General features: G+C 48.1%; 1 protein-coding gene across 4 annotated transcripts in view; it reads left to right on the forward strand.

Annotated features, from left to right (window-relative positions):
- NRG2 (neuregulin 2) overlaps positions 1–13,492 on the forward strand; it is a 160,977-nt gene that overhangs the window by 120,846 nt on the left and 26,639 nt on the right. For all 4 annotated transcript variants that reach the window (XM_051793691.1, XM_051793690.1, XM_051793692.1 and 1 more), the window contains one exon: positions 7,217–7,337. In XM_051793691.1, the coding sequence (XP_051649651.1) occupies positions 7,217–7,337 (121 nt within the window). The remainder of the gene's footprint in view (positions 1–7,216; positions 7,338–13,492) is intronic.

A 13,492-nucleotide genomic window follows, 5' to 3' on the forward strand; every position in this document is an offset into this window, starting at 1 on the left:
ATGTTTGCCTCACTTTGTCTCTCCCAGGCAAGACAGGCCTGCTGGACTTGCATGAAGGCTCAGTGATGTCTCTGCTGTGATGTGCTGTGTGAGTCACATCTAGTCCAATCAAAGCTTCAGCACACACACCACAGTAACAAGTGCCACATATGGGTCAACCAACTCCCCAAAACCTTGTCTCAAGTCCAGTCTGTCATGGCCTTTACTGAGTGACCATGTTAGTTGGCTGGTCAGTCTCTGGCCCCTCCAGTCTGAAGGCACTGTGCTCTCCAGAGCCAGCAGTGCTGCAAACATGATGCAAATGGTGCTCTTGATTTGGAGTTGAAGGGTGTCCAGCCAGCCCAGAGCATGGGCAGAACAGACAGAAGTCCAGCCATGTGGACAGACCAGTTTTCAATATTAGACTAAAAATAAGTCCTGGCGTGGTCTTTGCTCAGATAATTTAAACTCCAGGGTTGGAGGTGTGGTTGTAATTGAGCAGAACCTGCACACACACAGACGTGGGACCTTGAGGTGAGTGTGGTGGAGATCTTGCTGTCAGCCTGCAGAGAGCTGTGAGGTGGCTCCTGCCAGATCCTGGTTGTTGCTTGTTTTGCTCACTGTGTATTTTTCAAGTAGCCACACAGCTACTGCTCAAGATGTGGCGTAAAAACAAGCTGTGACTCTGAAGGCAAAGAAGGGCAGGGTGAAGGCTGGGATGGGATCTGATGTCCCTGGAAGCACTGAGGCTGTGAGCCCACGTTCAGAGCAGCAGGCTGTGTACCAGGCTCTGTCTGGCTCCATCGTGTCATCCCGGCATGTTGCTTCACTTCTTGGGCTTCAGCTGCCCCGACTGCGAAGGATTCATGCTGGCATTGGCTCTGCAGAAGGATTTTTAGGTTGCTGAACAAATCCCCTCATTGAAGTATCATGTTGCTACTATTACAATTGATGATGGGCATTTGGGAAAAGAAAATGCATTCTGGGACCCCTGTGGCAGAGAAAAGCATAGGAAGGGCTCCTTCATAAAGCTGATGAGATCATTCTGGAGGAGCAACTAGAAGCTTTATAATAACATAGGATTTTGTCCCTGCAATAGCTACCTGACCTGTGGGAACAGGCAGTCCCTGGGCACTCAGAAACCTTTCAACTTGCTCCTCAGTGAAACTCCTGAACAGTGCAGATGGGAAAGGTGGGAAATGCTACCAGTGTTGTTTTGATCAGCAGCATCTGATGCTCCAAGATGAGTGTCCTGAAGCTGTTTGTATTTTGGGATGAACTCCTGACCTGCAGCTATTGGTCTTAATGATCCCCTCAGAAATTGGAAACATGATTCCAGCAAGAGCTATTTCAGTAAAACATGGGGGTAAATATTTGGTCATTTCCAAATGAATAAACGCACAGGAGCAGAATTTTTATGAGCTCCAGAGTCCCCAGTCTGCACAACCCCTTCTGATTTTTGGTACAGAAAGCAGCAGGTAACCTCCAGGCTCTGCTCAGGTTTATTAAGAGAGGAGGTGTCATTTCAGACTTACAGAAATTTACCACAGAGAGAATGGTCAGGATCAACAGCCCCTGCATGTACTAATCAGTGTAAATCATGGGTTTAGTGTGGCTCACACCAGGATTACAGTGCTACAACTAAGGAATAACTTGGCCAGACACCTTCTCATCCATGTCCTTCTGACAAGCAGTTGGGTGAACTCTGTTGAGGGGAACCTCAGCAATTCTGTGTTTTATCAGTAAGTACATGAGGCATATACAGAGCAGGCAATCTGTATACACTCCCCAACCAGCTGAGTTCATCTGTCTAACTGAATGTCTAAATATTGAGAGAATAAAGTGTCTGTACTCTATGAATCCACCAGCCAAAGTTATTTATAAAGAAGAAAAGGAGCAGCGGAATTATCGCTGTCTCCCTGCTCTGCTCGACAGTAGCTGTAGTTCGTGAAAAATTAACTATAATTTATAGTCCAAGCTGCATTAATTAACTCTTTGCAGGGGGACTATTTCACCAGACTTCTGAGAACAGGCTGGTGAGCTGCCTGTAAAGGTTAAATGACGTGGGTGGCAGGAATTGTGTAAGAATCCCTGCACAATCATTAATGGCCTTTCTGCGTAGATGGGTTGTGTGAAGGGAAGTCCACCTGGCACAGCCCCTGCCCCTGGCTCTCCTCTCTGCTGCCCTGCCACTGATGTTAGTCCTGAATAACTGGGGCGTGTGGTGGAAAACAGGCACTCTGAATGACTCCAGTGCTCTGAATCTCTCATGTGTTTGTGCTGCACTGTCCTCACTGGCTGGGGCAGCAACAATAAAACGTGGCTGCAGATTGTTTGCAAACACATCCATCTAGAGGCCGCCCTCTTTCCCCTGTCCTCACCTCCTTACTCCCCTCTTTCCCCTGTCCTCACCTCCTTACTCCCCTCTTTCCCCTGTCCTCACCTCCACACTCCCTTCTGCTTTGTTCCCCATCCCAGGACTGATTCCAGCTGGAGATCTGACCTGCTGATGGTTGAGCTGCTCCAGCCCTTCTTTCACCCTGCAGAAGCTTTCTGGCCAGTCTGTGTGTCTCAGGGGCACCTTGCTTATTCCCACTGGTCAAAAAGAAATGTCACCACTTCCTTTCCATAGCTTTCCTCATGCACAGCTTCCTGTTTCCTGCTTTTAATTTGTTTAAGAACCAAGGGAAGCCATTGGTGCATGATTCCTGTTACTGCACAACCCCCTCATCATGTCCCACCTCCTTCATGAGTCCCATTCCACCCAGTTTGCAGCTACCACCCTAAACTGTTCCCTTGCTTATTCAGATCTCCATTTATCCCAGCAATTTTACGACTTTCAAGTCATTTGGGACAGAGGGAGTTGTGTTGGAACCTGAATGAAGGACTTATTCTGCCACACCATGCAAAAGGGGGTAAAATCTGCCTGGTACTATGTGAGCTAAGGTGGAATAGGTTTGTAAAGTAGTTTCTGGATCACCAGGCACTCCTGTCCCGTGTTTGGCACAGAGGTGAGTGTACCTGCATGGCTGCAAATAAACTGTGTGAGGTTCACTTGACCAACATCAGTCATCAAACTGCAGGTGACTCAGGATCAGGTAGATGGTTGTCAAGGTATTTCCAGGGCCCCAGACTGACGGGGGAATACAGATAAACATGAAGTAGCCTGTGAATCTGGGAATTATCCCACTAGTGTGATGGAAACCCACTGAAATCTCCCTTGGTCTCATGCTTCAGGGTGCTGGTCTATGATCTGCAGCCACGTGGTGTCACAGAGGGCCACATTTCAAGTTAATAGTTTTCAGTTAATAGTTTCTAAGTGAGACATTTTGCTTCCCTCTGTCCCCCCACCAGAGCTTCTCTCTGAATTGGCAGGTCTCTCCATCCTTGCTCCCAAAATAGTTGCCCTCATGAACGTGCAGTCCCAGCTGCAGCAACATCCCAGAGCAATCAGGCACCTTGGAAGGCTCCAGACTCTGTGTTACCACACAACAGTGAGATTCAAGGGCTATAACACATAGAGATCTGTATTCAGTACATCAAACCTCAACATGAACGTCGGGAATTCCTATGAGTGGAATAAATTTCCCATAAATATCGTGTATGCAGTATGGTCTCACCAATTCCAAGGGGAAAAACTGAATCAGAGATGAGCCAAAAAAGATATTCAGCTGGATCAACCTCTGTCTAAGAAGCTACTAAAGAAATTATTGCTTTCCAGCTAGGAAAGGAGATGCTGCCTGTGCCTGCAAGGCACCTGTAAGGCCACAGGTAGCACAGGGGAAACAAGGGGGAATGATGACTATATTTTTTCTGATACGAGAGCCAGAAAAGGGCAGGTTAAAAGGATTAAGTGGAGCTGTGCCTTTGCACACTGTCCATAACACTGGAGCTCTTGTCACAAACATTGTGGGTGCTACAAGATTAGGTTTGTTCAAACAGCAACTAGAGAAATCCAGCAAAGGCCACTGAATGTAATGACACTGTGGATGATTTAGGTTGTCTCTGAGCTGCTCATCTTAGATGGCCAGAAGAAAATTATTGTTGCATGCTCATGTTGATCTTCTTCCTCAAACATCATCCCCTGGCCACTGTCAGGGACTAGGCAGGGCTTTGGTTTGACCAGTACTGCTCAATTCACAGTCTAAAATGGACTCATTTCATGATGCTTCTCAGCAGGGAACTGGGCTTGCTGCCTCTCTTTGTGGCCTTTGCTACATCTCTGCTGCTGACAAATGCACCACAGTAATATGAGTCTGTGATTCAGTTCAAAACACTTTGTGCTTCTTTGGGATAAAAGGCAGAACAGGGTTTTTTTTGCAGAAAACAGAGATTAAAGGATAATGACATTAGCAAGATGCTTCTAGGAGAAGTGATCAACCATGTATTTTCCAGACAGGCACAGCTCTACTGAGAGCTCTCCTCCTGGAAGAGGAAAAGGAGCCTCATTCGTGCCAGGCTCCTTTTAATTTGTTTAAAAGGAACAAAATTTAGAAGGGACAAAACTGTTTCTATGGCATGAAGATGCCATGCAATCTCTAGCTGGTATCACAACATTACACAACATCTTCCCATCCACCTCTCTTGGGGGATTGGGTACCTTGTTACCTGATGTATTTTCTATGGGGAGGTTTCTGGGCTCTGTTTTTAGTTCTCCCTCTCTGCTCCTCCCTTGCTGTGGGAAGCCTTGCCCCAGAATCCTTTCCTGTAGGATTTATGATGCAAGACTTTGCCAGACGGATCGTTTTGCTTTCTACCAAGTGGTATATTTGATGGTTGCAGGGGTGATGGCTCCCTGCAGGCTGTGCTTGTTCTTCATCCATGTGCTTTTCAATTTGCACCAGTGCTTTGGTTCATGGAGTTTCAGTGCTCCCTGATCTGATGGCACACTTGCAGTTTATCAGAGACCCACAGCTCTGCTTTCCCCAGTAGAAATGTGCTGCTATCTCATAAAGGTATGAATTATACACCCTCATCTGTACAATGAATCTGCATTCCCCAAATAAATTATGTAGACTCATAATGGCTTTGGCTTCTAGTTACCATTAATCTTAACTGGAAGGGAGAGCTGAATTTCCTACAGAAGTTTGGGAGTTTTCATATTTGAGGGTTTTTTTGCAAGCCCTTCACTGGAGGCTTGCTCATGTCACCCTCTGCAGACACTGCAGTGTGTGCACACTCTGCCCACATTTGGCTCCCAGCTGGCTGGCAGGACATGCCCTCGGAGGGAGCAGCTCTCTGCTGTCCCAGGGCTCTGAGCACTTTGGGTCTTTGCTGAAGCATTTGCCATGTCTGCTGTGCAGAGCACTTTGGGACAGCTCGCTGTGCCCTGGGTGACTGTGAAAATACAGAGCCAGAGGCGATGGTTATTCAAGGCCAGGCGTGGAAACAGCTCTGCTCCGTGCACAGCCCCGCTGCTGCCAGACAGTGGGAGGCGTTGGCTTCCCTGTGGGAATGGAAGACAATGGAGTGGGACAATGCAGTGAGCTTGGCTCTGCCTTGAGCTGAGCACAGGTAACAGCGTGGGCTGCTCCAGCTGGGCACAGCCCAGGGAGAAACTCCCCATTTGGAGAAGCACAGACCCCAGGTGGGCAGAGAGTCCTAAAAGCAGGAGAGCCAGAACCAGCTTGTCTGGTTGCTCAGGTGCCAAGCATGACCCACACGTGAGAGGCTTCACAGGGTGCTGGGAGCCCTCCTTTACCTGGGAGAGCCTGGATGTGCCCAGCAGGTGCTGGGCTGGAGCCAGAGCATGGGAATGCACCCCTTGGCTCTGGTGGTGTGGGATGCAGCCTCTGAGCCTCTGCAAAGGAGGGATGAGCACAGGGGCTGCCTGAGGAGTGGGGAGCAGCCCCAGCTCCCTCCAGGGCAGGCTGTGTCTCGCTCTGCTGCTCCTCCTGTGGTTCTGAGTAGCTCCTGCCTGGGGCTCTGGTTCAAGCCTTCTTCCTCAAATCCTGTGTCAATGAGGAGTTCTGTCTCAGGAACGGGTCTGAAGTCACTGACCTCTCCATAAGGTTCATTTATGCTTTGGAAAACAGGATGGAAGAGAGTATCTCCTCAGAAACCTTGACTGCAGCATAAAAGGTGCTGGAAAGTAGGTGGTAGCCACACTGCTGGAGGTGTAACTGTGTTAGGGTCTGGGCAAGGTGGGTAGTCCAGGAAAGGGGACTGTCTTTAATGATGTTAAGTATTCAGTCGTAAAAAACCAATGCTTTTGAGTGCCCAGCCCTTCTCTGAGTTATGTGAAGATGGGTCTGCATTTCCCAAAGCTGCTCAGGTTTTTGCCTTCTTAGAAGCCTCTGTCTTACCTGTGGAGAATCTGTTTTGGGCTGTAAGTTTGTCTGAGTCATTCAGAGACAGGAATTACAGAGAAATTCTGCAGACTACCTTCAGGGTTTTGGGTGTTTTTTTTTTTGTTTTTTTTTTTTTTTTTTGTAGCTCACATGTCTGGAAAGCTTTTCTCCAGAAAGAAATTTTAGATTTGGAAAAAGCACCTGTGTCCCAGGAAACTTGAGTCACGCTGGCTGCCTCTCTCTTAGCATGAACTGGGGCTGACTGACTTCTCCTGCTGAACTTCTGCTGGGTTTTTCCCAGCAAGACTTCTCCTGCTGGACCTCTGTCGTTGAGGCAGGACAGGGAAACACTCAGAAAATGGGAGGGAGAGATGGAGCTGATCTTGCTTGTGTTAGACCTGCTCCTGGGACAAGGATGGCACTTGCTTCTGGCTCTGAAAACTTACTCCCTCCCAATGATATGAAGCAGTGCAATGTCCTCTTCAGTATCTCTGCACCTCAGTCCAGTATCGTGATGTGCTCAGGCCTCAGCAGCAGGTCACCACGAGTCTGTGACTCTCCAGCACATCTTTCTCTTGACCTGCTGCCTGCCTGATGTCCCAGGGTTCTGAGCACAAGGGGAGGGCAAGCAGAGGTGGGAAAGGGGCACTCTTCCCTGCAGCTTGCCAATAAGATGACCTTGCCCTGACATGCTGGCCGCTCAGAGGAAGATGTGCCTTCAACTCCTCACTCATTTGGCCACGTTTTCTGGAAAAGGAAAGGTCAGGTTGCAGCCCCAGGACCCGGAGAGGTGAAGGTGGGTCTGAAGGCACAGGCCGAGGTTTGTCGCTCTGGGGTTTTTACTTTGGCAAACAAACTAGCTGAAAACCATCTGAGGAAGCAGAATTGCCCAACAAAGGAAATAACAATATATCCTTTTTTGTGTGTGTTTTTGTTTTCCCCTGCAGTAACCACAACTCTCTCCTCCTGGTCCGGGCACGCCAGAAAATGCAACGAAACAGCCAAGTCCTATTGTGTCAATGGTGGGGTGTGCTACTACATCGAGGGGATTAATCAGCTGTCGTGCAAGTAAGTGAGTGGAGTTCTTGTGTCAATATGGAAACTACTTGGCTGGGGGAGAGGAGACCTTTGTGCGACTGCCAGAGGAGCGGGAGCTCTGAAATCCTCCTGGCAATTGCAGCTTGAGCTGTGCAGGTTCAGAAGGGGACACAAGAGGGGCAGGGGTGGGGGGGTGAGGATTTGTATTTTCCTCTTTTCGTGTGTGTCTCACTGTTGACTTTTCCTGGATTTTCTTCCTCTAAGGATATGTTTGTCCTGGCTGTTTCTTTTCCCCTCTTTTCCCTTTCTCCTCTGCAGCTTCAGGGAAAGTTGGGTCCCCTCTCCTCCGTGACTGGAGGTGGTCCCTGTCCTTTACCTCTCCTATCTGTATTTCCTGGGCCCAGGTTTAGCACACAGCTCTTCACCCCTCTGTGCTGCTTTGTGGCCACTGCAAGTTGTTTATTTCTCCCCTTTAAACCTGCAATAAAAAAACAGAGACACACATTATGTTATCCTTAAAATGAAATTTCTTGAGGAGGTTGAAGTGGGGCTGCATAGTCTGAGGGATGTGGAATGGGATGTGAGACTTTTTCCCCTCTGGTTCACAGCCAGAAAGCCCAAAAGCATCTCACCCCTCACCCCCCCCCAAGCCTAATAGTGACTGAATAACTAGTGCAGTCTGGTTGCCAGTGCTGGGCATGTAGGTACCCACAGCACACCTGTACCTGCCCCTGGGCTCCTGCAGAATGAGCATGAGGTGGTGCCCTGGATGTGCATTCACTGAACAGGTGGAGCCAGCTTCTGAGCTCTCCTGGTGACCCAGGCATCCCTGTGCCCAGCTTGGAGAATCCCAGAGCTGACAGTTTTCTCCCTGTGTGGCCCAGAGACCTCTGCATGGAGACACACAGCCAGAGGTGTGTGACAATCTGTGGATGTCAGCCCAGCACCACTGCCACTGAGTGATGTGATGCTCACCACACACCTCAGCTCCTCAGGCCTTGAAGGACACAGATGAACAGAACCATCATCCTGGAAGGCTCGTGGGCTGGATCACAATGAGCACAACTGTTCCCTCCTCATTCTCCTCCAGTGCAGGGCCAGCTGTGGTGGAAGGACAGGGGATGAACAGCATCTACCAGTTCTCCCAGACTTGCCCCTTTAGTCATTTAAAGAGCTGGGTAGGGCAGAAACCAGAAGCTGTGGTCCTCCACATCTCCTGTGTGTGTGAGGGGAGAGCAGCCCTTGGACACCACAGCCCTGATCTTCAGGGAAGTTGTCTCTGCCATTAACTTCTTGTGCCACTGTAGGCTCATCTTGCCCATGTTCCCCACAGGAAACATGGGGAAAGCCCCATATGATGAAATAAAGTCACAGCCACTATTCTGGTGTAGCTGTAGCCCCAGGAAGCCCCAGCAATTCCAGTCATTCCATTCTGGGAAGGGCTTGAAGCCTGGAGGAGTGTGTGAATCAATAGCTTTATCTGCAAGCAATGTAGTCATTCCAAAAGCATGAATTTCAAGGCTATTTCTTTTGGGAAGAACTTGAATCCAGATCAAGACTTTTCAGATAGGATCAATTTCTAACTGCAATAAGTTACCCAAACTCCTGCCATATGTAAAAATCAGTTTTTCCTAACAAAGGATAGATGTGGGAGTCATCAAGTGCCTTCAGCAGGCAACTCCAGCCTCATGAACAACAGCCTGCCTTCCAACCAGGCTGCTCTGACAGCTGATGAACAGAGGGAAAGCTCAGTGATGGATTCCATTAAGATTTTATGTGCCACACAAAACAGACCTAATTATTTCATATCATTTGAAAGCCTGGATTCCTTGCTTTGGCAAAATGATTTCCTTTTCTGATGAGCTCCAAGATACCACTTGCTAAAAGCAGATGGCCATTGAACAGATGTGTATGGAAGGGCAGGAAAGAGTTACCCAAATGGAGGTGCTGTGAAGATCTGCACTGTCACTGCTCATCTACCAGAAAAGATGACTCCGTGTTCACAGGAACCCAGGGGACCCAAGTGCCTTCTACATGGCACAGTCATTCCTCATCTTACTGCTTGAGAATGTTCATTCTCCTTGGGTGTTTTTATCATTGAATCACAGACTGAAGATAAGAAATCCTGGCTTTTGAAGTGGTGTAACTTTAGAGTTTCTGGATTCCAGAGGGCGACAGTTATTGGGGAATGCAGAAGCCTTTGAACTGAACATAGTGTTTCCCATAAAATGGCTCTCCCAGTGACATGGATGATTCTTGGGGAAGGCTGCTGATGGATAAACAGACTTCACCTCTGTCTGCCTGCAACCTGGCAAAGTGCTGACAATGTTCCACGGCTTCCTTGTTGCACCAAGACAGAAGACCTACTGCTGTGTTTGTGAAAGATGCCATGATGCAACCTCGGAGGAGAAAGGAGAGGAGGCAAAGATGCAGGTTTGACCTGCATTTCTGATCTCTGTAACACTGGCCTTGGTCCTCCAGCCTCCCTGTGCCTCTGAGACAAGAGCATGGAGGAGATTGGTAGGTCCCTCTGCTCACAACCTCTTCAAAGGCCTTAGAGATAAAACAAGAGCAGCTTCAGCCAGGAACAACCTTTGTGTCCATGTGCTGTTTCCACTTTACTCTTCTGATTAGAGTCAGCAGGGACTTGGGGGGTCTTCTGGCCCCTCTGTGCCAGCTTGCAGCCCTCCTTCACCAGGTGCTAAGGGGATTCTAGCTCCCCAGCACCAGCCTTTCCAATGCCAACCATCAGAAGTTTAGTGTCCTTTTTTGTTACCTGCCACCATCCTTCCTGGAGTGGATTCCATTGTTTGCAGCTGTCCAGAAGCGCAGAATATGCTTCCTGTAGATGTCCCCTCTGGCAGTCTGGAGCAAAAAGAACAGCTGAGTTCTCAAATAATTTCTTCTCCTGAAGTGGTTCATGCTTGATTTGTTGCAGATATCGACTAAATTGGCAGCTGGCCTTTTATTATTATTTTATAACAGGCTTCCCAGAAACGTGTTCCTCCTGGTCTTTTAAATTCTCAGGAAAAAAGTATTTGCTTGTAATCCCACCTCCTCCCTCCCTTTTCAATGCACTTCAGCTAGACCTTGGACAATGGTCTTCCTTTTTTTCACCAAGGAAGAACCCAGAAAGGATTTGGAGCTGCTCCAGAAATTGTGTCTTTTTTGGATTGTGTTCTTGCATAATTTTGTCCTTGATTTGAAGTAAGTTCTGCACATGGTGGTGTCAAAGGAAACCTGAACATAAAACAATCTGTGCTGTTATCCTGACTCTGCAAACAGACCACTTGGAAGCTGGATAGGAGAAGTGGGATCTGCCTCAGATATTCTACAAATTTTCTGCATAAACCTGAGAAATGACTGAACCACACACATACAGAACTAACTCCTCAGCCCCTGTAAATTAACAAGCTCCAGGCTCTCGACAGGAAGAATTTCTTGACCCTTTTCCAGACCATTTTGCTCGGAGAGGCCTTATGAGCTGGACTGGTTTCTCACCAGAACTGTAGGGAAGAGGAGAGTCTGAGTAGAGCAAATTCCAGTGCCTGCAGAAGGGATGCACACAAGCAAGTCTCAGTGCCTTGAGCTGGTCTGGGACACAGGGCAGTGATGACTGGTTTGTTGTGTCCAGTTGAACACAAGTTTGGGATGACTGGCAGCTGCTGGTCTTGGGTCTGCCTCCCTCCTGGAGCCCACTGGGTTCTTGGTACAACCCGGAGTAGCTTGAGGCTGCTCTAATCTTTTATTGCTGGTTCCATGGCCACAGGGCTGTGCTGGTGTGTGTATCACAACAGAAATGCTCTTCTTCCCAGTTAGGTCTTGGCACACATTAGGTACAGTTGGGGTCTTCCCAGCCAAACAAAGAAAGCCAAGTCTCATCATTCCACTTAAATGCTCTTCGTGACTCCTGTGTGTGATCAGAGGTGACTGGAACCCTGAGCCAGGATCTTGCATGGGATCAGCAGACTTAAACAATGCTACAGGGCAACACCCCCTTATCATTTTGGACCAGGAGTCAAGCTGAAGGATTTACAAATGCTGAGAGATAAACAGGCTTTCTGGGTTTGAGGTGACAGCACTGCATTACGTGAGGGAGTGAGGTCAGAGCACCTCAGGTGAAAAGTGTAAGTCAAAGAGAGAACAAAACCCAAAACAAAGCAAAAGAGAAAAGATCAGTTCATTTCTAAGCTACTTGATGTATCCCAGCCACCAGTTTTCAAAATCACACGTTCACCTCCTCCATGTATACTGCTGCCTGCAGATTTTCCCAGGAAAGGGAAAGGTCATTCAGGAGGGTTAGCTATGCTGGCAGCTTTGGCATGTTTTTCCCAGAGCTCCATCCAAGGGGGTGAACATCAGGCAGATCTCCTATGGCCATGGCTTGCTCAGCTCTCCTGCAGTGCCCAGAGGTGTGCCACCCCTCCCTGTGGCACTTGGTGCTCATTGCACAACCACAGGGATGTCACTTTGCCATGGATATACGAGCACTTCTGTGGGTAGGTGTTGCAACGCCCTTGGAAATGCAGAGCCCTCAGTGTTGAGCTAGGGGTGAAAATCTCCACATCCTGTTCCAAATCCCCTGAACCAGCCAGGACTCGTTCCTTGCGTTTTTCGTGCTGTTTATCTTGGGTGACGACATCAGGTGCCTTTTCAGGTTCAAGTGGCCCGTCTGTGCATCCTGCTCACTGTGTCCTGTTTAATGCACATGTAGCTGTATCAGACCCTCGAGCCCCATCAGAGTGTGGAAGCTGATCCTGCAACTCCAGGGCTCGGTGAAGACAACGGCGCAGAGCCCACGGCGCTGTTGCCCTCACCGAGCCCAGCAGTGGATGTCCCTGAGGTTTGGACTCCACTGCACAGCAAACATGCCTTGATTAGCTGCTCTGGATAAGGCCTCTGCATTTATTCTGGTTGCTTTCTTTTCTTCCCATCAGTGGTTTTGTGGAGTCCAGCCTTTTGGGGCTCTCCAGAGCCTGATCATCTGGGACTGGTCAGGGGACAATGACAGAACTGTCTTCTTTTTCAGCCCTTTGCACAAAAAAGCAACATGCTTGAAACATTTTTTTTTTTTCCATTTGCTTACATCAGTGCATTGTGTCCTTCTGCTACAGCTTCTCCTTATCCCATTATTTTGAAGCACCTGCTCATTCACATTCTTCTGTAACGTGGATTGCTTTATGAGACCTGCCAAATTTGGCATATTATTGTTAGGATCTAGGGAAGCAAAGGAAATGTGCCGACCCTTGCAATATTTAGATCAACGGCTGGGCAGTAAAAGTTTTACTTCCATCAGGAACCTTATGATAATGATGTTATCAATTAATAGCAGCAAATAATAATTAACAATCATTATTGCTCTGTCCTGATAAAGGGCAAAATGTCAAAGTTTCTCAATTTTCTGAAATAAGTGCTCTGCAAACAACATAGAAATGGCTCCTTCAAACCATTTTGGTTTGTACTTTTTGAGATGCTTTATCTGGCTAATCATCTTACTGCATTTTTGTTACCATGGAAATATTTCACTGCAATTCACCCTGAACCCAAGAGCAAAACTTTGTGGATGTTTTTGAGGTCTCAAGGTCAAAGTTGAAAGAATCGGACATTTTCCAGCAACAACAGAAAACAGAATCTGGACAGAAAAATCCCTGACCAGTTTTACAAATGGCATTTGCAAGTAAGTCTGAGATGTGGCAATCAGGAGCAGAGGGATGGAGTTAAGCCAGGGCAGTTTTAGGGTTCTTGACTCTGACTGGAGAAGGGACAAGGTGCTGTCTGCAAGAAGTTGGTGCAGCCTTTTCTTTCCCCAGGACTGTTCCTGAAGACACACCCTTGTCCTTTTCCCTTGGCCTTTGAGGAGAAAACCCATTGGGCCTCTCTGACAGCAGTGAGGGGACAAGAAACTCCAAAGGTTATATTTGCAGGAATGGTCCACCATGTGTGTAGTCCCTGCAAGAGCTTTCCAAAGAAGGAGGGACTCTGTTTATCTGGGAGAGTCAGACAAAATCTCTTGGCCTGGGATCAAATGTGCAGGAAGAAGGATGCCATGATCAAAGACCATCTCATGGCTCTCAACTTTGGTGAGCCTTGACTTTAGTGTATCCCTCACTGAAGGAGAGCTGCCCAGAAGCCCTTACCACTGACAGCAGATTCTGCATGCAGAATTCATTGCTCTTCCTGTCTGG

This window comes from Manacus candei, unplaced genomic scaffold (genome assembly GCF_025592945.1).
Source record: "Manacus candei isolate 608988 ecotype Guabito, Panama unplaced genomic scaffold, ASM2559294v1 h1tg000037l, whole genome shotgun sequence".
NCBI classification, from domain to species: domain Eukaryota; kingdom Metazoa; phylum Chordata; class Aves; order Passeriformes; family Pipridae; genus Manacus; species Manacus candei.